Below are 24,740 nucleotides of genomic sequence, written 5' to 3' on the forward strand. Positions count from 1 at the left end.
TTTGTTTTCGGCACCATCATCTGCACAGGTATGCCAGGTTGCAAGCAGGTGGAGCCAATCCTAGGCCTGGTGCTCAAGGCTGTAGAGCGAGCCTTGGCACAGCCATTGCAACCAGGACCTGTCTGCGAGGGCTTGGCTGCTGCCTGTCTTCTTTTTCGTCTGCAACCTGTTGGTTCCCCATCTGGTGAGCACACATTACATGTCGGGACACACAGCCATCACTGCCCTGCAGGCAGTGATTGGCCTTTGAGGATTTGTAGGTCAATGTTTTGGGTGCAGGGATGCCAATGGTGATATGCCTTGGCGCTCCATGCACCACAATTGTTGTGTGCTGTGTGGACTGCCAATCGCAGTTCACTTTAAGCTCTAGAAAACATCCATCCCTCTGCTGCAAGCAGAGGTCGGGTGTTTGAGCCTCAACCAGTTTGTGAAAATGCTGCTGCTGTGCCCAGTTGTTCGCTTACATTACGCTTGGTGGCAGTGCCTCAGAGTAAACCTGGAAAGTGTTTATTACATTTGCAGCTGATACTTCAAGCAATCCAGCTAGCTGTAAGTAATCTAACTTAGGGATTCCTTGAAGGCATTGTGCTAAATGAGTAAAGTTTCCAACTTACCAAATTGGCTACAGGCGGCCATGGCATGTGCTGCAGCAGAACATGGATGATTACTGACATGTAGTAGAGTGCCAGAACAAGTGGCATTGGAGACTTCCTTGCTTGCTGCTCAATTGGGACTAAAGAGAGCTGAGCGGGATCAGTGGGACCTGCTTGGCATTGCTGGTGGCATTTGTGTTACCTGTGCACAGTCTGCTAGGGGACGGGATGCTTTACCATGCAGTGTGAACAGCTGCTTTGGGAGGAGAAGGTTCCCACAAGGAGTTCACACAGCATTTTAATGAAAGTGTGCATCTAGGAAGAAAACTTGGGAGTATTATTTGCACCAACTGCACCAGCTGAATCTGCTTGCAGTAGTATGATGCAGATCTGATGAAGAACTGGCCAAGGCATGATTGGGGTTTAGAGGAATGAGGGACATCGATGTAAATGGAAATTTCCTCATTCTGTAAACATTGCTTGTCATTGTAGCTTCGGTCAATGTTTTCTTTGATGTAATGGAAGCTGAACTCATAGTTGTTGTAGTGAAGAAGAGTCCACCTAAAAGTGGTAGCTCGACTTGGCAGTTGCGCCAAAACAGGTCTCTTCTCCGTGCATTTGTGCTATTGTGCACAGGCTTTAGAAGAGGCAGCACTCTTGGCCAGTGTCAGGCATCTGGCCTGCTCAATGTTCATGAAATACCGTATGTGGGTGGACCTCTGGGAAGTCCTTCTGCTAGCCATAGGTAGCGACAGAGCCAGATAGGCACATCTGACAGTGAAGATTTTACCGTATGTGCTCGCATAGTGATCGCACTTTTTCGTAAAAAATATTGACGCAAATTCAGGGGTGCGATCATTATAGTGCAGTCCACTTGTAACGATACCACATATAACGATATATCAGTGATAAGGATGGGTCGACATGAGAGTGTCATTTTATGCATTAGGTCTATGGGGAAAAACACCATTTATAACGATAGGTTATTCACCGCATATTGGATATAACGATCAAAATTTTGCCGTCCGGATGGCTTTTTCCGTGCAAAATAATCGTAACATTTGCGTTGCTTAGTTCCCTGAAACGAACGATGTCGAGACGAGGCGATGTTTACCTCCGTAAGTTCGTATCTGCCACCATTACCATGCTGCGCGTCCCGCGCCGCCTGCGCACCGGAGAGTATCAGAGTAGGCGCAGCGCGCCACAAACTGGCGCTAGCTGCTTCATGCGTGTCGGCCACAGTCGCTCCAAAAGAGAGAGAAAGAGAAAAAAAGCGACAAGCAAAGCGGCGCGGTGGCGCCCGTCCCGCACTCAGTCTCTCTCTCTCGCGCGATAGCAGGCTGACGCCACCGAAGCAGCATGCAACCAACGGTACAACCCAGTTTGAAGATGGCGCCGACAAAGCGTAAAGCTGTGGCGCTTGACACAAAGATGGATATTTTGCAGGACCCTCGACGCGGCTTCAAGGTGAGCGCCCTCGTGAAGAAGTATGAGCTCGCCCAGTCGACAATATCAACCATCTTGAAAACCGGGAGCACCGCGATTGTGAAGGCAGGAGCTATCAGCAGCCATGTCGATCAGCGGAAAAGGGTTAGAGACCCTTTGTACGCCGATGTTGAAGAGGCGCTTTACCAGTGGTTCATCACAACCCGCGCGCATAATGTGCCTATTAGTGGGCCAATACTTGCCACCAAAGCGAAAAACTTTGCTTTTCTTCTGGGATGCCCAAATTTTGAGCCTGGGGGAGGCTGGATTCAGCGCTTTAAAGAGCGGCACGGAATCATTTACAAAAACGTGGCAGGGGAAGCGGCGTCTTTGGACACGGAGGCAAAGCAGCAGTGGCTGCAGACAAAGCTGCCCGGCGTGCTGGAGTGCTACGCGGAGAAGGACATATATAATTGCGACGAAACTGCTCTGTTTTATCAAATGTTGCCGTCGAAGACTCACGCTCTTAAAGGAGATCGATGCCCCGGCGGGAAGCACTCGAAACTTAGGGTGACCGTGTTGCTGTGCGTTAGCATTGATGGGAGCCATCGTCTCAAGCCTTTCATGATCGGGCGATCAAAGAAGCCAACGTGCTTTAAGAATCAGCACATCCCGGTCCGCTATCGCAGCAATAAGAAGGCGTGGATGACTGGCGACCTGTTCGAAGAATGGCTGCTCGAGTTCGACAGTTTAATTGAAGGCCAAGGAAGAAAAGTAGTGTTGCTACTTGACAACTGTAGCGCACACAGCGTTAACCCGAAGCTAACATCTGTCGAATTGATGTTTCTGCCTCCAAATACTACGGCAGGCCTTCAGCCGTTGGACGCTGGCATGATCACCAACTTTAAAGTCCTGTATCGGCGGCACATGCTGGAGTGGCTAATTTTAGCCATTGACCGCGCAGCTCCTGGCATGTCGGGTCATGCAGACGGGCCCCCTGACCTGAAGATCAGCCTTTTGAAAGCCGTGCGCTTCGTTTATGGTGCATGGTATGAAGTAAAGCTGTCAACCATATACAACTGCTTCAAAAAGGCGGGCTTTGTGCATCAGGACGAACTTCCCAAACCCACTGAGATCAACACGGTGGAAGCCGCTGACATAACCGAGCTCTGGGAGCTCGTTCCTACTGGTGACACAGGTGGTGCGTCGATGGAGGAGTTTTTGACTGCAGACAGTGCTGCCTCGTTCTGCGATGAGGTCACCGACGAGGCGATCGCCGAAGATGTGCTGTCTTGACAGACGGCAAAGTTGTGCGATGGTGGCGACGACAGCAGCTACAGTGACAACGAGATTGACAGTGGCTCCTTGACCCCGACCACGATGTCCACGCAAAGTGCACTGTCGTCTATCGACTCCTTAATTGATTTTATGCATGCTAAAGGATTGCCGCCAGTGTTCGCGCAGCAGCTGGAATCCATGCACACCGCGGTTGTGAAGCTGAAGCTGCCGCAAAAGCAAGTGCAGATTTCGGACTATTTCGGCGCGCCTAACCCTTGACACGGTCATTGACACTAGAAATAAAGTTTGTTTTTCACAGCCTACTTTCTACATCATCTATTCTTTAGAGCAAGTAGCGAATTTGAGTTCGGAGCTGCAAAGGTATGTTGCACGTTTTTTTTTTTTTTTAATAACTGCAGTTCAGGTATAGTGATCATCGGTTATAACGATCATATTTTTCATCTTTCTCGATATCGTTATAAGTGGACTGCAGTGTACATGGGTTAAAGTTCCCATGAAAAGAAAAAAAAAATCCCGCGTTTGCTGCGGGATGACAATAGGTCAACAAACAGTAACAGTGGAGGACACCAAAACAAAAATGGCGGCCGGCGGGGCAAGCATAATGTGAACAAAATTTTTTTTTCTTCTCGTGAGTACATTACGTGCATTGAAACAGTTTCTTCCGTATCAGTAATGAATAATATTGTTAATATCTACAAGTTTGCGGCAGTAACGTAGCCATGTCCACTTTGACGGGGACGGAAACGGAGATGGGCACGCTTAGCTGCCAGTGACATAGAAACACATGGCAGGCATGCTGTGGAAACTGCACCATTTGTCTTCACTACTATACTAATATGGCACATTTCCGCTAATGGTGGGTGTTACAAGTGTCGGCGTATAAATAAGGTACACTTCTAACTTATCGGTGTAAACGGGGCTGTTATCGTTGCTGCTCGTGGTTTGTTGCGTGCCGACGAGTTCAGATGACAAAAATCAAAAGGCGCCTTTTTTGTTAAGTTGACCACAACCATTATAAAGCCTACACATAATAAATGCAAGTGTGTTTGTAGCCTTTTTTTTTTTTTTTTTTTGTCATGGAAGTGTGGAAAGTGATGAAAGGAATGAAATGGGACATCTGCTTAAGAATGTTTGGTGCATGCAGACCACTTGGTTTGCCTTGAAGAGTCGTTCGTGTGGCACACGACATATCACTGCGGCAAATTCGGGGTGCGATCATTACACGGGAAATAAAAAAAATTGAATTTTGATGACAAGATTCAGGGGTGCAATCATTACGCGAGTACGATAATTATGCGATTAAATACGGTAGGTGCAAATATTGGGCTAGGAGGGGCTTCATACCAGCGCACATATTGCTTTGTAGTGTGGCTTCACGTCATCACAACGCATGCTGCCATCAAGTCAAACACGAAGTGAAAGTCGTGCTGCTGTGAAGCCACACCTGAAGGCGAAATTTGCATTTACGGTGGGGATTGATTTCAAGGTTATCGATTTTCTGAAAAAAGCCTACTTCAAAAAATATACAGTGCGTGGGGTGCCCCCTCCCCCTTTCCTGAGGGAGCACCTTGTCAGATACTGCCGCATGGCTCATATTGTGATATTGCCATACTGTATAGAGCTGTATTACTTAGTGCTTAAGGCCCTGTGTTGTCCATTTATTGCTTCTGCAGGCCTATGTTAGAAAGGCACTTTCAACTGCTGTTGAGCCCATCAACAATGGAGTTTCAATGGCGGTTTAACTGAACAAATTCTGCTGGCCGTTGCACAATGCACATCAAGATCGGTTCACTCGCACTCTTCAGATCGCATGGTAAGATGCCGAATGAGTGTTGATTTAACCCTTTGAGGGTCAAGTCAACACTTTGAGAGCATTTGCCGGGAAGGACATTGGCGACTGGCTTCTGCGTGCTGGATCGCGCTTCTCTTAAAAATGCGTTCCGCGACAGACACCTGCACTGCCTTAGGATATCCAGCCAAAGACAAATGTCGAGTTTGCTTTTCAAAACTTACGTACACTACATGGCAGCAAGACTTGCTAAGGGAATTCTTGAAGCACAAACTGATAATGGCCCACTTAACAAGCTTAGAATGTGCAGACGTATATGGCAGAAATGGCTTGTTGGCTCACGGCTCATACGACCAACACGTGTGGCTGTCCGGAAAGCTCAGGCAAAGATCAAGTAAGCGAATAGACTTCTCTATCGGCAACTCATGAGTAGTGTGAAGGGGAACTAAGCACTTCTGAATCGTTTCCAATCCTTTCTTTGTTTCCAGAATGAAGGCATCAAAAGAGCAGCCAATGGAAATTAGAAAGTCATTGTCATATCTAAATATCTTAACCCTTTGAGGGTCAAGGACGTAAATATACGGCACTGCGAATAAGTCCAAAAATGGTCGATGCCGTATATTTACGGCGCTGTCTGTACGTTTAAAAAGCGCGTCAATTTCCTAACTTTTTCTTTCTTGTCATGTGCTGCCACTATGTGGGGATACAGGGAATTTTTTTGGCGCTCCTCTCTCTCAGTTTTCGTTGCATGGTTTTAGTGCTAGTTCGCGCCCGCAGCTCTATATACAGTCGAATCCGACTATATCGAACCCGTTTACATCGAATTATTCTATATATAGAACAATTTCTGGTCACGGTATAGTTCATCATCATCATCATCATCATCAGCCTGGTTACGCCCACTGCAGGGCAAAGGCCTCTCCCATACTTCTCCAACAACCCCGGTCATGTACTAATTGTGGCCATGCCGTCCCTGCAAACTTCTTAATCTCATTCGCCCACCTAACTTTCTGCCGCCCCCTGCTACGCTTCCCTTCCCTTGGGATCCAGTCCGTAACCCTTAATGACCATCGGTTATCTTCCCTCCTCATTACATGTCCTGCCCATGCCCATTTCTTTTTCTTGATTTCAACTAAGATGTCATTAACTCGCGTTTGTTCCCTCACCCAATCTGCTCTTTTCTTATCCCTTAACGTTACACCTATCATTCTTCTTTCCATAGCTCGTTGTGTCGTCCTCAATTTGAGTAGAACCCTTTTCGTAAGCCTCCAGGTTTCTGCCCCGTAGGTGAGTACTGGTAAGACACAGCTATTATATACTTTTCTCTTCAGGGATAACGGCAACCTGCTGTTCATGATTTGGGAATGCCTGCCAAACGCACTCCAGCCCATTCTTATTCTTCTGATTATTTCCGTCTCATGATCCGGATCCGCCGTCACTACCTGCCCTAAGTAGATGTATTCCCTTACGACTTCCAGTGCCTCGCTGCCTATTGTAAATTGCTGTTCTCTCCCGAGACTGTTAAGCATTACTTTAGTTTTCTGCATATTAATTTTTAGACCCACTCTTCTGCTTTGCCTCTCCAGGTCAGTGAGCATGCATTGCAATTGGTCCCCTGAGTTACTAAGCAAGGCAATATCATCAGCGAATCGCAAGTTCCTAAGGTATTCTCCATTAACTTTTATCCCCAATTCTTCCCAATCCAGGTCTCTGAATACCTCCGGTATTCAGAGACCTGGTAGAGACCGGTTAGAGACCTGGTATTCCGGTAGACCGGTATACGGTATAGTTACAATGAGCATATATAGCAAAATTTCCGCTTACATCGAACAAATATTGCAGTGACTCCCGATATATTGAACGTCAAGCGGCGGGAAAGTGTCCCCAGAAGTTGGCTTTTCCTCGTGGTAGCGGGGAAACCCGGCGGCGCGGCTCCATCCAACCCCTCTCCCTACCGTGACCACACTGCCTCGGGCTGTTCGGGCGAGCCGTCGACACTCCCCCTGTCGCGCATAGTGGAGTCTATTAGGCCACATCCTCCCTCTTTCTCTATCATCTTTCACTTCCCACTCCCTCTCCCCTGACGACGCTTTGCCGTGCTCCCTCACGGGTTGCAGAAACAAGCGTCCCTCCTTTCTTTAGATCACTATCTATCGACACTCCCTAGCAAAAAATGATCCTGGGCCACCTACAGCGCTTGCTCAGACAGCCAATCAGAGGCTCTTGTGCTCTCTTCGTGCAAGATGGCGAAAGTGCGAGTTGTCTGGCTGCTTATCTAGTTTATCGTGTTTGCGCCTTGTGGGCCTTCTCCCGCAGTGTTGCCGTGATGAAGTGGCAGAATTCGCCTTTCGTCGTGAAGCTCGAAATCATAAATTGCGTCGAACGCGATGAGAATTCGGATGTCCCCGCAGCGTGCAAGATTCCGAGGAGCACTCTTGGCACGATTAGGTCTAAAGTGGCCAGACTCGCAACCCGGTGCCCATGGCGCCCGACGCGTACGCATGGCCGTGTACGAGGGGTTCTTCATACGTTCCGGTTTCGCGTGCTTGGTGATGACTGTAAATTCTGATGAATGCGATGAAGCCGTTGCCGGTGTTGCCAAAGTTTGGAGCGAGCTGTCAAAATTTGTGGGACATTCGAATCAACGGTGGACGAGTTTGTGAGTGCAGATGATGGTGTCGCGACCACGGTAGAGCCCGGAAACGAAGACTACATCGCCGACATCGTACCAAGCACAAATGAAGGTAGGCACATTGAGGAAAGCAACTACGGTCCTTTGCCCACATCCTTCGAAGTGATTGGCGCACTCGCATTAGTCCGGTGCTTCTGCGGGAATGCGGAAGGTTGCGGCCTCAGCGTCTCTGACTCCTTAGACAATGTGGGGAAGTGCGTGCGTCGCAGGCAGCGAAAGTGCCCAAGCAAAAGAAAATGCAGGACTAATTTATGCGAAACTAAGCTAGTTTCTTCAATAAAGTGATTTTAAATATGGTATGTGCTTTTATGTCATCCAATTATTTAGCAGGCTTATATCGAATTATGCTCTATATCGAACTGATAGGCGTTTTTTTGTGAGTTCGGTATAGCCGGGTTTGACTGTACTACCGCTCGCGCATTGGCTATTGCGCGAGCGGTTTCGGCTTCTTGCGCTTGCACAACTGATGGCTATCTCGTTACTAATTGCTTAAAGGGTGACCGCCTGTCTCTCGCGCGTTTAGTACTCATAGGGGTGCGCATAGGAAGGATGCCGCCGTGCATGTGTTTCCATTGCTTTTTTTTTTTTTGACACTTGCGAAAACTAATTGCCTCTGGTTGGCGATAAGATGAAGGTTAGCGGAAGTTTGTCACACGTGCTTTTTTGATGGGTGCACAACCACACAGTTTCCTTGAGTGCATGCACCTACGCAGTTCGATTACGCTATGGATGTGCATATTCGATATTAGTGTAAGAGCAGGAACATTTGACTCTTGCAAAATATTCTCATGTGAGCATTTTCAAGGGCTTGATCAATGTGTATAAAAATGCTTCAAATTTTTCATTCTTGTAAGTTTATTTCCTTCTTTATTGTTGTTATTCATGAATAAAGAGTACATATATACCAATGCAAAATATTTTTTTCTCACTTTACAGTTACCCTAGAAAAATTGCAGTAAATTTTTGTCAAGATAAGTCCCTAAGAAAAATTCGAATCTGCAATAAAAAAAATCGACCCTGGGCGGTCGCATATGGCGAAAAAAATCGACCCTCAAAGAGTACACACACACACACACACACACACACACACACACACACACACACACACACACACACACACACACACACGCACACGCACACGCACAGTGGAACCCCAATTATACGACTTTCTCGGGATCGCAAGAAAGCATCATAAAACGGGGGCATTGTAATATCCAAACATATGTTATGCCTGTAAAAATACTACTTATTTCACGCAGTGGATTTACGAGAAACTTTAATGTAAACTACTAAAATTCTTTGCAGGGCTTGGAAACCTGAATTACCAAAAAAGTAAATGCGATAAGAATTAATGCTGTAGTACAGGTACCAATCATGCTTTATTCAAACAAACCTTTACGGCACTCCACTGCCCACTGCCGCGACTCCCACCAGCTGGCGCGAACTTTAGAAGTCGGTAAGTTTCCTTTGGGCCTTGTTTGATCCGTGAACCAAGAGCTTTCGCTCGAGTTGGGCAACGTCCAAAAAGAGGTCCTCTGTGGCGTCGCATGAACAGATGAAGTTCCGGATGTGTGTATGTGCCGTAGCGCCTCGGCGAACGTGGTAGGCACAGGCACGGCATCTGTGGCGTCGTCGTCGTCCTTGTCCGATGTCGCAGCGGTGTCGGCACTAGGATGGCGTCATCCAGTGATACCTCGGAGATCGCAACATTGTCGCTGGCCTCCATGTACTCGGCGAAGGTCGTGGTGAGGTTTAAACCCTCGAAATTGTTGTTGGCGAAGCCTGCATTGGCCTTGAGCGGCATCGAGGTTGTTGCGTCCCCAGCAGAGGAGGCCGTCTCTCGCTTAAAGCCACAGTGCTTGAACGAGTTAGCGATTGTGCTTCGTGGCACTGCATTCCACGAACTGGCAATAAAACGCATAGCGTCGAGCACAGTGATCTTTTTCACCGACTCGCTGCGCTCCATAGCCGCAAGTCAACGCTGCACTAACCGCTTCCAGTACCCTTGCTTGACGTACTTAATGATGCTGGCATCCAGCGGCTGCAGCCGGCTTATGCAGTTGGGTGGAAAAAAAAAAACAGCCTTTACGTTCCTCAGGCTGGACGTATCGGGTGGGTTGCACGGTGCGTTGTCCACAAAAAGCAATATTTTCCTCGCCTTAGCACCCATTTTGTTATCCAGCTGCTGCAAAATATTGCTAAAGAGCAAAAACGTCATCCGCGCCTTTTTGTTGAAGTTGTAGCTGCACGGCACTGTCTTCAAGTTCTTAAAGCACTCTGGCTTTGTAAACTTTCCAACAACAAGCACGGGCAGCCTCTCGGAACTGTCCTTGTTAGCACAGAATAGGGCCGTCACATGCTCTTTACTATGCTTACCACCATGACAGCTGTCACACTTAAACGCAAGGGTTTGCTCGGGCTGCATATGGTAAAAAATACCGCTCTCATCAGCGTTGAAAACGTCACAGGGCTTCTCCATCCACTCGTTAACCGTCGAAATGTCCACAGAAGTGTTTTCTCCGCGGGAGCGGCTGTACAGAATCTTTTTTCGTTTTTTTAAAGCGATCCAGCCACCCGTTTGATGGCTGAAAGTCGTCAATGCCCAGACGCAATGCCACAAGGTCCGCCTTTTCTTTTAGAATGGCGCCGCCAACGTTGATTGCAGAGCTCCGTGCTTGATGCAGCCACTTGACGAGAACTTTTTCTAACTTCTCATGCTGTCCTTCTTTTGCCGCTTTCCGCTTGAGCCCGAACTTATTGACATTCTGCAGTATCACCTCTTTGTTTGCCAGGATCGTCTTAAGCGAAGATTCGTGTATATTAAGGTCCCGGGCAGTGCTGGCTTTCGTGGCTCCACGCTGCTTGTCCGCTTCCTTGATAATATTCAGCTTCTCGGCGACCGGCAGTACTGTCTGCTTTCTGGACATCGTGCATCGCGTTGCTCCACACAACTCAAAACCTCCGCTGAACGCTGGTCGCTAGGATTACGGCGAAGAACACGTGCGATAAACCTAGGCCTCTCCGCGCTACCTTATTGGTGATCTGCTGCTGGGAAACTGGAAGGAGAGAAACGCTTCCCCAAAGCGACGAGAGGCGACGCCACCGAGAAGAGAGGGGGAAAGTGATTGTGGAGAAGAAAAGGTGCTATTTCGGAGAGACTGAGCGAGGAAAGAGACTTGCAGCACTTTTCTTTCGTCCGCTGTTCTGTCTCGCACTTCGCGAGGGTTGTCCTATAACGCAGGTCAGGCGCAAAATTTCATTGGATTACCAGGGTTTTTAATGCATTGCTTCTATGGGGACTTTGCCGGGACTGCGCTAATCTGTCGTAAAACACGGTTCGTCACAAAACCGGGGGACATATAACTGGGGTTCCACTGTGTGTGTGTGTGTGTGTGTGTGTGTGTGTGTGTGTGTGTGTATATATATATATATATATATATATATATATATATATATATATATATATATATATATATATATATATATATATATATATATATTCTTCAGTGTGGAACAAAACTATTTATTTAGTACGAAAAAAAAATTTTTTAGTGTTGTTAGCATTTTTACGCACAGATTCTTGTGGGTCATTGAGCAGGAATCAAGGATTGGAGGTAGAAGTGGCTTTATTGAATCACTGTATGTTGCAGCAGGGCTGAACCAGGAATGCTCAATGGTGAAAGCCCCCCCCCCCCCCCCTCATCCCCCATTCCAGAAAAGAAGAGAGGTGGTGCATTAAGACATTTAACTTGTTTTCACCGGGAACGGTTGTGGAAGGTTGTCTATTAGAACTTGTCACTTCGTTAAACACACTGCCCTGAATACCTATTAGGGTAAAGTTCTTGCCTTGTAGAGAGAAGTGGTGATTTGCTGTCTGCTGCACTGGCTTGTTTAATGTGAGTACTATGTAAGTCTTGACAGAGGTCATCCTAAAGGGACAATAAAGGCAAATATTAAGTCAAGATATAGTGATAGATTAGTGCTAGAGAATCTCTAAGGCGCCAATATTATCGCAAACAGAGCCTTAATAATTGAGAAATTGAGGTAAATGCAGGACATGATTAGAGACTCTCCTAGAACATTTAAGTACTTTCCCGATGATAAAAGTACTCCTCAGTTAATTTCTCTCACTGGTACTGAAACACTTGTTGCAAAAAACATCTTGTATTCTAGTACAAGACGAAGTAAAATGCTACTTGTTCAGTTCTATTTCATTTTTAAAATAAGGTCTAATCGAAATTACTCTTGACAGCGTCGCGGGCAGTTGAACAGTTTCGTTATTGCTCGACTCCACACCACCCATGTTTTCGCGTGTCAGTAGTTTCATTATTGCATAGTTCTTCACTGATTTTGCTTGCTCGCAAAACTCGCACAAACTGCAAGTAGCAGAGAATTAAACTTCCATGTGATGTCGTGGTGTGACCAAATGGTCTACGCCACTTGACCAAAAAGCAGCTGCCGTGGCAAATCCACCACTCTGTCTTGGCTCAGTACTGCTGTCTGTTGGGCACCGTTTTATGCAGCGTCACCACTCCACTGGTAGGGTGGCGGCATATTTGAATTGTAAAAATGGTATTCGAACCGTTCAGATGCAATTTTCTCATAAACAAAGTCTTGGCACGAAACAAACATTGTGAGGTTTCTGGAATGGTATTTAAACAGTCCACATCGACTTAGTATTTACCTTTAGTGTCCCTTTAAGCCATTGGAGCCACCAAGTTTCAATAGAAAATTCCAGAGTTTGAACAGCTTGCTTTGCTACTAATGGTTTGTTATCATGTAGTCAATTTTAAGCACTTTAACTCATTTTGGTTTAGCATTCTGTCTTAAGTCTCATCAATGACTAATACCTCTCCTTTTATTGCTTACAGAGAACAAGATCAAGAACATGGTTACACAACTTCTAGACCCAGAAAAGCAGCCATTCTTTGCTGACAAGTTTCTGCAGGCGGCATCAGAAGATAGTAAGACAGGCCTTTTACTCATTGCTTCGCCCCAAAGAGCAGTTTGATGAACAATGGAAGCTCTGAATCATGGGACTTGTGAAGGGGCTCTGTCATTGTCGGAGCTTGGTGTGGCATTGAAGATCTTAACAGAATACTGTATTTACTCAAATATATAGGCCGGCCCCGATTCTAAGCCAACCCCCCAAAGTCCAAAGCCAGAAAAAAAAAAAAAACTTACTTCGTATGTAGGCCAACAAAAAAGGGAGGACAGCATCCACAAAATGAAAACTGCATTTATTGAATATCAGCATTCCTAGCTCATTCTACGTCATCATCGCTGTTGTAGTCTGGTAAATGCCATCCTCGTTGCAGCGCATGCGAAAAGCATTTCCCGTTGCCCCCTTTAATGGCTGATGCTTTTCTCATTGATGCCAAAGTCCCACACCGCTTGAACGTTTGACAGTGCCTCTGCGGCTATCACAACTTTCGTTTGAAAGCAGCACTATAGTGGCATAGTCTGTTTGGTGCCATTACGATAATGCCACACTGCACGCCGATACGACACAGGCACACAAGTCAAAATGGCAACATAGCTCACATACTTCATTTGGCTACTGGCATGGCTAGTAGCTGCTGTGATACTGACTTGTTTAGATGGCGCTAGCTATGCACCATATTTATCAACTTCAATTAAAAACTGATGTGTTCTTTAAAATCCTTGAATGTAAGGTGACCCTAGAGTTTGGTATACAATTACTTCAAAACACCATCGGCCTAGATACGAATAAATACAATAAAATATAGGTTTATCTAGCCATGGTGAAATAGTATACACAGTAAAATCTCGTTAAACCGTACCCGCTTAAACAGTAGTTTCATTTTAAAAGTATTAAAGCCAAATCCCCGACTCAGCAGCCATTGAACATAATGTGTTTTGTATCCACATAAACCGTACCAGCTTATTGCGTACGTATCGGTTAACACATAGTGTTTCCACTTTTTGTCGCGCAAACATGGCGGTGCTTCATCTCCATCAGGCGGCTCAGCAGAACAAGCCTCAGAGATCTGAACAACGGCCTCCAAGCGCCCTGTGCGTTTGCGCGTGAAGCCAGATCAACATCATTATTTCGGCGCCGTCCCAGAGAGTGTTGTGGTGTCGTGCAAGCGAGAACTCGTGTCATGCTGAAACTCGGATAAAAAAGACACTGGGCGCTCAGCATCGAATAAAAATTAGACTAAAATTAGACTAAAATTAGACTATCGAATGTGACACGAATGAGTCAGTGCTGGCATGCGACATGTGTCTACTGTTGACTACGATGTGTGGCATTTGGAATGTGAAGAAGTTGCTCGGCAGCACTGCTGCCACCGTGAAGAGTTGTCGGCTGTGAGGTCGAACTTTTCACTATCGTTGCCTCTGTTGTTGCCAAAATGTCACCTAGCGACAGTGATAAGGACGACATGGAAAGTGACAGCACGGGCGTTTCAGGCCTGACAGTGGCAAAAGCTGCGCATTTCGTCAGCCTCATGGATTCAATCGTGGTGACGTGAACAGCACCCCGCAATGAGAAGGTGCCCAGCGACTCCTGAAACGCTACTGCACCTGCGCAGGGAGAATATGCAACACTAACGAGAAATCTGCAATACAAGTGTTTGCATTGCAGATTCCTGCATTGCAATTTGCATTGCAAATCACCGGCTCAGCAGCCATTGAACATAATGTGTTTTCTATCCGCATAAGCCGTACCAGCTTATTGCGTATGTATCGGTTAACACGTAGGGTTTCCACTCTTCGTCGCACTATCACGGCGGTGCGTCGTCCCCATCGGGCGGCCTGGCAGAACAACAAGCCTCCGAGATCAGAACAATGGCCTACAAGCGCCTTTTGCATTTGTGTGTGAAGCAACATCAACATCATTTCGGCACCATGCAGCCGTGCCAGAGCGCGTTGTGGCCTCGTGCAAGCTAGGTCTGACATCATGCCAAAGCTCTGATCAAAAAACAGCGGGTGCTCAGCATAGAATAAAAGAAAGAAAAGAGATGTCGGCTACGAGTTTCAACTTTTCGCTATTGTTGCCTCTGTTGTTGCTAAGTGTCGCCTAACGACAGTGATGAGGACGACACGGAAAGCAACAGCACGGGCGATTCATGCCCAGCAGTGGCAGAAGCTGTGCGTAACGTCAGCCTCATGAATGTAATCGTCATGACGAGAACAGCACCCCGCAATGAATAAGGCACCCTGCGATTTCTGCCGCACTACCGCCCGTGTGTACGGAGAATATGCAACGCCAACGAGGAATCTGCCATGCAAGTGTTTGCCGAGAAGAGGGGGCTGGCTGAAAAACTAGTCCGCAGCTTCAGTAAGTAAAAAGCTGCTGTCGTCGCTGCTAGGCCACCAAGGCATCAAATGAAAATAACACTTTCGTCACGCGAAGTAAATAAATACTGCATGCTTTTTGCCCTTTCATCACACTCTCTCTTCCTGTTTGGCAGATAAGTGGGCGATCTCATGCTATTTCGGTTAAGCATGACTACCGTTCAGTACGTACTTTTTCCGAGCTCCGGCCAACTACGGTTTAACGAGGTTTCACTCTACAAACATATTGAAACACTTCGGACCTTAATAAATCCTCATTATACTAATAGCTTTACTGCAAAGATTGTGCAATGTACTGCTTGTAATAGAGCAAACTATAAGCGCATTCAGCAAAAGCAAACATTTTAACATGCATTCAACTGTTAAATAAAGTCGATGATTTTCTTGTGTATACAACCTAGACCATTTATAACAACTGCCTACAGTGCAGGACCGGGTATAATGCAACTTTTTGTGACCGCCAGTTAACTTCCCATTGAGTTCGATGTGTTAGCATACCGCTTAAAATGCAACCGTTCATGACAGAAGACTGCGTATACTGCAGTTCCTCAGAAACCAGCGCCCATTGTGCTGTAGAGCCAGCGAGCTGGGCAAGCATACTCTGCTGCATCGTCCACAAAAAGATAAAAGGAAGCGACGAAGTCGGAGCTTGCAAGGAAGAAGAGGAGTTTTAAGACAAGTTGGACAAAAAAACAAAGTGCATGCTGCCGCTTTCTTTTTTTTCCCCCCTTCTCATTGCACGTTGGATGCATGCTTCATGTGCTGTCCCATTCAGTAAAGGTACTGGGCAGGCTCAATCACGGGGGTGGCTGGCTTGCTCAGCACAGCTGCCACTCTTGCCAGTTTTGTTTGTGGTGTTTGGCGAAGCGAGAGCAGTGCATTGCCAGCATCTTGGGCCTTACTGCTGGAACATGTGTTTTCACGGTCTTGTGTTCGGTCGCGCACCTCCTCCTGTTGTGCTGCGCTGCTAGCATTCCCGTGGCATTCAATTATCTAAAACCTAGGAAATAGCAGGCTTTTATCTTGGAGGTGAAGCAAAGCATCATCAGAGACGTCGAGAGTCATGTGGGGTGCACAGAGCTGCAGCGTTGCCTACACAACAGTGTCGTCACTTTGGAAGAACAGAGAGAAGGTGCGACAGAAGCTGCAAGAAGATTCTGGATCCCTAGCAAGGAAACTGATATGTGTGTCTAAGTATGAAGATGATGATGACGCTTTGTTTAGGTGGTTCAGAGAAGTGTGAGCCTGTCAGCTGTCCGATGTTTCAAGCAAAAACCACATGCTTTGCAAACATTCAGGAACACGGTGATTTCAAATCGTTATGTGGACAGATTCAGCGTGTTAAAGGGGGGGGTTAGAGACCGAAAGATCGCAGAAAAAATCAATATTTTGAAAACGGTATTTTCGGAGTTTCCAACTATGATTCTACCATTTGCCAAATTTTTCGCATTCTGAGTCAATACGTAAGCCGTAATATAATATTCTGACACCATCATCATCAGCCTGGTTATGCCCACTGCAGGGCAAAGGTCTCCCATACTTCTCCAACTACCCCGGTCATGTACTAATTGTGGCCATGTTGTCCCTGCAAACTTCCTAATCTCATCCACCCACCTAACTTTCTGCCGCCCGCTGCTACGCTTCCCTTCCCTTGGAATACATTCCGTAACTCTTAATGACCATCGGTTATCTTTCCTCCTCATTACGTGCCCTGCCCATGCCCATTTCTTTTTCTTGATTTCAACTAAGATATCATTAACTCGCGTTTGTTTCCTCGCATATCTGCTCTTTTCTTATCCCTTAACGTTACACCTATCATTCTTCTTTCCATAGCTCGTTGCATCGTCCTCAATTTAAGTAGAACCCTTTTCGTAAGCCTCCATGTTTCTGCCCCGTATGTGAGTACTGGTAAACACAGCTATTATACACTTTTCTCTTGAGGGATAATGGCAACCTGCTGTTCATGATTTGAGAATGCCTGCCAAACGCACCCCAGCCCCTATCTTAAAGTTCTTCTGACTATTTCAGTCTCGTGATCCAGATCCGTGGTCACTACCTGCCCTAAGTAGATGTATTCCCTTACCACTTCCGGCACCTCGCATCCTATCGTAAACTGTTGTTCTCTCCCGAGACTGTTAAACATTACTTTAGTTTTCTGCAAATTAATTTTTAGACCCACCCTTCTGCTTTGCCTCTCAAGGTCAGTGGGCATGCATTGCAATTGGTCTCCTGAGTTACTAAGAAAGGCTATATCATCAGCGAATCGCAAGTTACTAAGGTATTCTCCATTAACTTTTATCCCCAATTCTTCCCACTCCAGGTTTCTGAATACCTCCTGTAAACATGCTGTGAATGGCATTCGAGAGATTGTATCTCCCTGCCTGACGCCTTTCTTTATTGGGATTTTGTTGCTTTCTTTATGGAGGACTACGGTGGCTGTGGAGCCGCTATACGCGCCGTGCATGCCGACGGACGTGTCACTGGTGACGGCCTTGCGCAGAACACGCAGGAGAGGAGCCTGGCGCGTGCCGTAGTTTGTTGTGTCGTTGATCGTGCTTCTCTGTCTTAATCACGTTTTTAGAGCAAGATAGGTAACACAATTCGAATGTGTGGGGTGGCCAAAGCTTCAGGGAATGTCGAAAAAGAATCGTTGCAGGGTGGGAGGCTCAAATACCGGTGAAAACGTGCTGGCGATACGGTTCGAATCATTCCCGGCAAAGCCTCATCAGCGGTAGCAACGGTAGCAAAAATGGATCATCGCTTCGAAGGGAAATTTCTTGTTCTCATCCTTTCCTTTGTCTCGTCGGTGTTTTTTTCCACTCGATCATAGTTGGACGCGTGAGCAACGAAGTTTGTCTGCAGGGCAGCATGAGGCCTAAAGGCGTTTCGCTAAAGTTCGGAATGCTGTTTGCCGCTTATATTGTTTTCCGCTTCTTTACCGCGTTGTGCTAGCTAGGCAGCACGACTGCACATGCGCATTGTGTTGTATGTTAAAGCTACTGAAGTTTGCAAGAACTGAAATTGTTGGTTTCACGTGGCACGATAAATCCTCGCACCAGCTGTCGTGCACCTTATGTTTTTACATCTATTTTATGCGTGGCTTCGCACATGTTTAACTGTTGCTAGTTGCTCCATGCGTAACTCTTGTCGATTCTTTTGAGCTGCGACGTTTTCACCCTGCCTTGTTTGTAAAGGGTATAAATCACGCTGTGTCTTATCGGAATGATACCAAGGAAGTGCTTCTTTAACAGCTTTATTCTTTTCGCCTGAGGGCATCTCAGATATTGTTTGCGTTTTTGGAAATTTGTTTAGAAAATAGGTAGTTCAGGGCGAGAATAGCTAATAGCTGCTGCATATGGTATTTTGTTCCATTTCTCGCTGAAAAGTTCGCGTCCCGTTTGGGAAGTCATCACACCTCGATGTTGCCTGAGCAAACTTAACACGCCGAGTGATTTGTTTGTTTCACAACGTAGTCCCTTCTTGCATGTGAGTTTTGTACTCAACTGAATTTTTTCTTATACTTATGCTGCAGACGACTAAACCGGGCCTTGCCGCCAGCGCTCATCTACTTTGACTGGCGCTGCTCTGCCTTTAAATATATCATGTGGCACCTCTCTCTAGTAATATAAAAAAAGTGCTGAAAAGTTAGTCAGTCTTTAGCTTTGTACGTTTCCAAGCAGCTCTCTTGTGTACCAGTTTCTTCCGTTCCCTCCTCAAGTCTAGGCTAATTCGAGTTCTTACCATCCTATGGTCACTGCAGCGCACCTTGCGGAGCACGTCCACATCTTGTATGATGCCAGGGTTAGCGCAGAGTATGAAGTCTATTTCATTTCTAGTCTCGCCGTTCGGGCTCCTCCACGTCCACTTTCGGCTCTCCCGCTTGCGGAAGAAGGTATTCATTATCCGCATATTATTCTGTTCAGCAAACTCTACTAATAACTCTCCCCTGCTATTCCTAGTGCCTATGCCATATTCCCCCACTGACTTGTCTCCAGCCTTCTTCTTGCCTACCCTGGCATTGAAGTCGCCAATCAGTATAGTGTATTTTGTTTTGACTTTACCCATCGCCGATTCCACGTCTTCATAAAAGCTTTCGATTTCCTGGTCATCATGACTGGATGTAGGGGCGTAGACCTGTACTACCTTCAATTTGTACCTCTTATTAAGTTTCACAACAAGACCTGCCACCCTCTTGTTAATGCTATAGAATTCCTGTATGTTACTAGCTATGTTCTTATTACTCAGGAATCCGACTTCTAGTTCTCGTCTCTCCGCTAAGCCCCGGTAGCACAAGACGTGCCCGCTTTTTAGCACTGTATATGGTTCTTTTGTCCTCCTGACCTCACTGAGCCCTATTATATCCCATTTACTGCTCGCTGATTCCTCCAATAACACTGCTAGACTCGCCTCACTAGATAACGTTCTAACGTTAAACGTTGCCAGGTTCAGATTCCTATGGTGGCCTGCCCGGAGCCAAGGATTCTTAGCACCCTCTGCTGTGTCACAGGTCTGACTGCCGCCGTGATCAGTTGCTTCGCGGCGGCTGGGGACTGAGGGCCGGGGTTTGATTGTTGTATTCATATAGGAGGTTGACACCAATGTAGCACCAATGTGGCACCAATGTGGCACCAATGTGGCACCAATGACACCATTGGTGTTTCTGACACCAATGTGGGCTAAATATGAGCCAAAGTTTCGGTAAAAGAGTGCTTTTCCCATGGCGCGTGACGGCCCCCTCAGTCGTTTGGTCGCGCCTACCCGTATATCGTTTGAAAGAGCTGTCTCTCGTCTTCATTTTCCCACCACCACCGGTTCCGTCCGCACATTGACAGCGAAGAAATTCCGCCTCAAAAAGACGACCCAATGCGTGCTGTAATTGGTCGACAAAGGCACGTGACCCTCAGCTAGCCACACCATTGACTAGACTGGCGTCATCTGCATCACTCCGCGGCTGCTCTGCATAAGCTGTGCATGCCAACAATGTTTCCCACCCTGGCAGCGATGCCGACCTCGACTCCGAAGTTCACTGCGAAGTTAAAATTTAAAAAAAGAAAAGGAAGAGAAAGTCGGCTGCCGCGCACCAAGCATCTGCACTGTCTTGGGCTTTGTTGCCGGCATTGCGTGCAGCAAAGAATTTGCGAAAAAAAAAAGATGAGAAAATAATCTAAAAGATAGCTCAAGGGGATGAGCAGCTTGCATGCAGGCGTCTGTTGAAGCAGACAGAGCAAGGGGCAACAACGATGCGAGCGTGGCGGGTGCGGCATTGAAGGGAGCAGGCGCCGCCGCCACCGCCGCCCACACAGCAGCCATAGGCAGGTGCGCTTTAGCTTGCGAGATTTGAACGCGCTGCTCCAGCCAATCAGCCTACTGTACCTACATATGCCGACATCGCCGCAATGTCTACACTTACGACTATGCCTGGGACCACATCATCTGCGCACGTATTCGTGACTTCAGTATCTGTGCATGTTCGTCCTCAACCTCCCTACCAAGCTTGTCGTCGTACCCATCCTCTTCATTATTACTGCGGATACCAAGGAAGCATATTTACGTTCCTCAAGAATGCTCCGATGCCCATGTACCTATGACTTAGCAGCGGATGACATACCCACCTTCGTCGCACTGTTCACCGTCTCCCCCATATGCAGACGATATTCCTCAGTGTCCCCACTTCGGCCCACCTCACAAGCCCCTGACTTCCGCTCGGAAGACTCCGCACTACAGTTTTAGGAAGGGAAACTGCATTCATCGGACTGCCTATAATTCCTCCAGAGCACCCGTCAAATCTATCATTAGTGTTTATGGAAGGTGTTCGCGTAGAAGCTCTTATTGACACTGATGCTGCCATTTCTATCATTCATGCTGATTTATGCTCCTGTCTATGAAAAGTGACCACGCCTTACTGCGGCGCTTCTTTGTGTGGTGCAAACAATGCCAGAATTTACCCGATCGCGCAATTACCCTTGCAACCCTTCCCTTGTCCTGCCTCTCCCTTTGAAGTCGTCAGAATAGACTTGTATGGGCCTCTTTCCCTGACCGTGAATGGTAATCACTGGATCGTGACAGCTCTTGATCACCTCACTCGTTATGCTGAGACAGCTTCTCTACATTCTGGTACAGCTTCTGATGTTGCAGGCTTTTTTCTGCGAAGCGTCTTTTTACGCCATGGAGCACCACGCACTTTCCATAGCGACTACGGCAAAGTGTTCCTCTCTTCCATTTTTTCTGAAGCTCTACGAGCTACCAGCACTGTTCATAAGACAACTTCCAGCTACCATCCACAGACCAATGGCTTGATGGAACATTTCCATCGTACACTCTCCGACAATGTCAATGTACCTGGACCACACAAACTGGGAAGCAATCCTGCTGTTTATGGCTTTTGCCTATAACACTGCCACCTCAAAATACCACCAGTTTTCCCCCATTCTTCCTTGTCTATGGCCGCTCACCAACTTTCGCCCTAGATGCATCTTTCTTCTTGGCCCCCGTCTCATTGGCAATGCCTTTTTCCAAACAATTTGGTTCCCGCCTCGCCCCACTGCCGCTACCTCGCCCACATTAACACCGACTTCTCCCAAGATGCTCGCAAGCGCTGCTATGACTCCACTCGCCGGAGTGCGATTTTCTGCCCTGGTGGCGAAGTATTATTCTGGACACCTGTGCGTGTCCCCAGTTTATGTGACAAATTTCACAGTCGTTTTCTTGGAGCTTACCGGATTCTTGAACCAACTTCGCCTGTTAATTACCACATTTCGCCTCTTTGTACTCCTTCTGACCATCGTCGTTGTGGGACCGAGATTGTGCACATGTCTCGTTTCAAACCTTATGTACGTCGCGTTTAGTCGCACGCTTCTGCAGCCCGCTTGGCCACTTCCGCTAGAGGGGGAAATTAGTGTGAGCAAGGTATTCGCATCTCATCTTCCTCATCTGTACATATCCTCATCACAGCCGCGACTTCTTTGTCATTGTAGCGCGGAATCTTCAAGAATAAAGAAGTTACTCAGAATATATATATACAGTAAAACCTTGTTAAACCATACCCGCTTAAACAGTAGCTTCGTTTTAAAAGTAGTAAAGCCAAATCCCTGACTCAGCGGCCATTGAACATAATGTGTTTTGTATCCGCACAAACCGTACCAGCTTATTGCGTACGCATCGGTTAAAACGTAGCGGTTCAACTTTTCGTCGCGCGAACACAGCGGTGCGCCGTCTCCATTGGACAGCCCGGCAGAACAACAAGCCTCAGAGATCAGAACAATGGCCTCCAAGTGCCTTGTGTGTTCGCGCGTGAAGCCACATCAACATCATCTCGGCGGCATGCCAGAGAGCGTTGTGGCGTCGTGCATGCGAGGCCTCGCGTCATGCTGAAGCTCGGATAAAAAAGACTCCGGATGCTCAGCATAGAAGAAAAATGAGGCATCGTTTATGCTATCGAACGTGACACGAAGAAGTCGGCGCTGGCACACAACAGGGATCTGCTGTTGACTAGAGTGTGTGGAATTTGGAATGCGAAGAAGTTGCTCGGCAGTGCTGCTGCGACCGCGAAGACATGTCAGCTACGAGGCTCGACTTTTCGCTATCGTCGCCTGTGTTGTTGCCGAAGTGTCGACTAGCGACAGTGATGAGAACGACACGGAAAGCAACAGCACGGGCGATTCAGGCCCGACAGTGGCATAAGCTGTGCGTTACGTCAGGCTCATGAATGCAATCGTCGAGACGAGAACAGGGGCGCGATAACGTAACTCTATTCCAAATGAAAAGTGTTCCAAACTTCGGCACCCGGCAATGAAAAAGGCGCCCCCGGGACTTCTGCAGCACTACTGCGCACGTGCACGGAGAAGACGTAACGCCAACGAGGAATCTGCCATGCGAGTGTTTGCTGAGAAGAGGGGGCTGGCTGAAAAGCTGGCACGCAGCTTCAGTAAGTTTGAGGCCGCTGTTGTCGTCGGGCTAGGCCGTCGCAGCATCAAATGAAAATTACACTTTTGTCGCGCCAAGTGAATAAATACTGCATGTTTTTTTCCCATTTCATCACACTCTCTCTGAATTCCGTTTTCGACAGGTAAGTGGGCGATCTCATGCTATTCGGTTAAACACTACTAACGTTTAGTACGTACTTTTTCCGAGCTCCAGCCAACTATGGTTTAACGAGGTTTCACTGTGTGTGTGTGTGTATATATATATATATATATATATATATATATTGGACACGTGAACTCGTTTATCTTTTACGGTTTATCTTTTTCTTAGACGGCTTTTACCATCTAAGAAATGTTATCTCTCAGTGCAGGATGCGTCTACATGTATCGGAAGTTTCTAGAATGTTATCGATGCTTCTATCCGCTGTCTGTTGTCGCCGAACCTTGTGTAATCCGATTGCATGCATGCACGAGGCGAATGGCGTAGAACTTTGTGGAAGGCGCGCAGGTCCCAGTGATTTCTCTGGAACGTTCGACGACTGATCTATAAAAGCCGACGTGCTTGACTCTCTGATCAGATTTTTGCCGATCGCCGACTGTGTTCGCCGCTTTCGTTGAGCATTGAGTGTAGCCTGTTTTTTAGGCACAGGTTCACCCAATAAAGTTAGTTTCGCCATTCACAGTTTTCTTGCTCTGTCCTCAACCGTCACTACCACGTGACAATATATATATATATGTACAGTGGAGTCTTGATGATACGAATCTCAAGGGGTCACGAAAAATGTTTGTATTAGCCGAAATTCGTATCAACAAAACAATTAAAAGTAGCTAAATTAAAGTGTCAGAGGTGAACTCACTCAGGCACACGTATGTAAAAAGCATTTATTTCTTGAAGAAAAAGTCTCTGATGTCGTTCTGCCTCTTTTTCTTTGTCAGGTCAATTAGCAGACTTTGTTCAAATCCAAAAAGACGCGCGCACTTGTCGTCACTGATTTCATCCTGGCTGTCCGGCGCCTAGACCGCGCCTCCGCACCAAAAGAGAGAGGGTGAAATCGCGTAACTGCGCGCTGTCCTCTTTCACTGCCGTCGGTGGGGCTCATGGTCGTGGTCACGTCCGTCCGTGCGCTGGAATCGTGCCTCTCCTCTCCTCCGCGCAGCGGCGCAACCTCCTCCCCTCCCTAGCAACCGGCGTGCACCGGTCGGGGGCGCAGCTGCGCATAGCAACCGTGACGTCACAGATTAGCAGTAGAACGAGCGCGTGGGCATCGGCGGTGGCAGCTGCACCGCCGCTCCTTCGTCAGACTTTTCATTGCAGTCGAGTGAGTGAGACCCATAGCTCCGAAATGGCCCAGTGATTGTGTGCCACACGGTTTGGGGAAGCGGCAGCGGATGCCAGATTCCCCCAACACCAAACGCCAGAAGAACAAGGAGCGAATGCGCATGCGACGAATGAACATGTCACCAGATGCGAAAGCAAGGGAGGCAGAACGGAAATGCCAACAGCGACTGATTAGATCGCCGGGTACCAAAGGCAGGGAAGCAGAACGAAAGCGGCAGCAGCGACAAGCGATATTGCCGAACACCAAAGCGAATGAATTGGAGCGCAGACGGTAGCAGCGACCGGCCATTTCACCGAACAGCAAAGCCAGGGAAGTGGACCGCAGATGGCAGCAGCATCTGGCTTTCGCCAAGCACAC

At 47.3% G+C, this 24,740-nt stretch overlaps 1 protein-coding gene across 1 annotated transcript in view; it reads left to right on the forward strand.

Annotated features, from left to right (window-relative positions):
• The window catches only part of l(3)80Fj (lethal (3) 80Fj), a 413,275-nt gene that overhangs the window by 92,979 nt on the left and 295,556 nt on the right, over positions 1-24,740 (forward strand). Inside the window, exons 14-15 of the mRNA XM_075686799.1 lie at positions 29-184; positions 12,670-12,762. Of these exons, the coding sequence (XP_075542914.1) occupies positions 29-184; positions 12,670-12,762 (249 nt within the window). The remainder of the gene's footprint in view (positions 1-28; positions 185-12,669; positions 12,763-24,740) is intronic.

Source organism: Dermacentor variabilis, chromosome 3, assembly GCF_050947875.1.
Source record: "Dermacentor variabilis isolate Ectoservices chromosome 3, ASM5094787v1, whole genome shotgun sequence".
Taxonomy (NCBI): Eukaryota; Metazoa; Arthropoda; class Arachnida; order Ixodida; family Ixodidae; genus Dermacentor; species Dermacentor variabilis.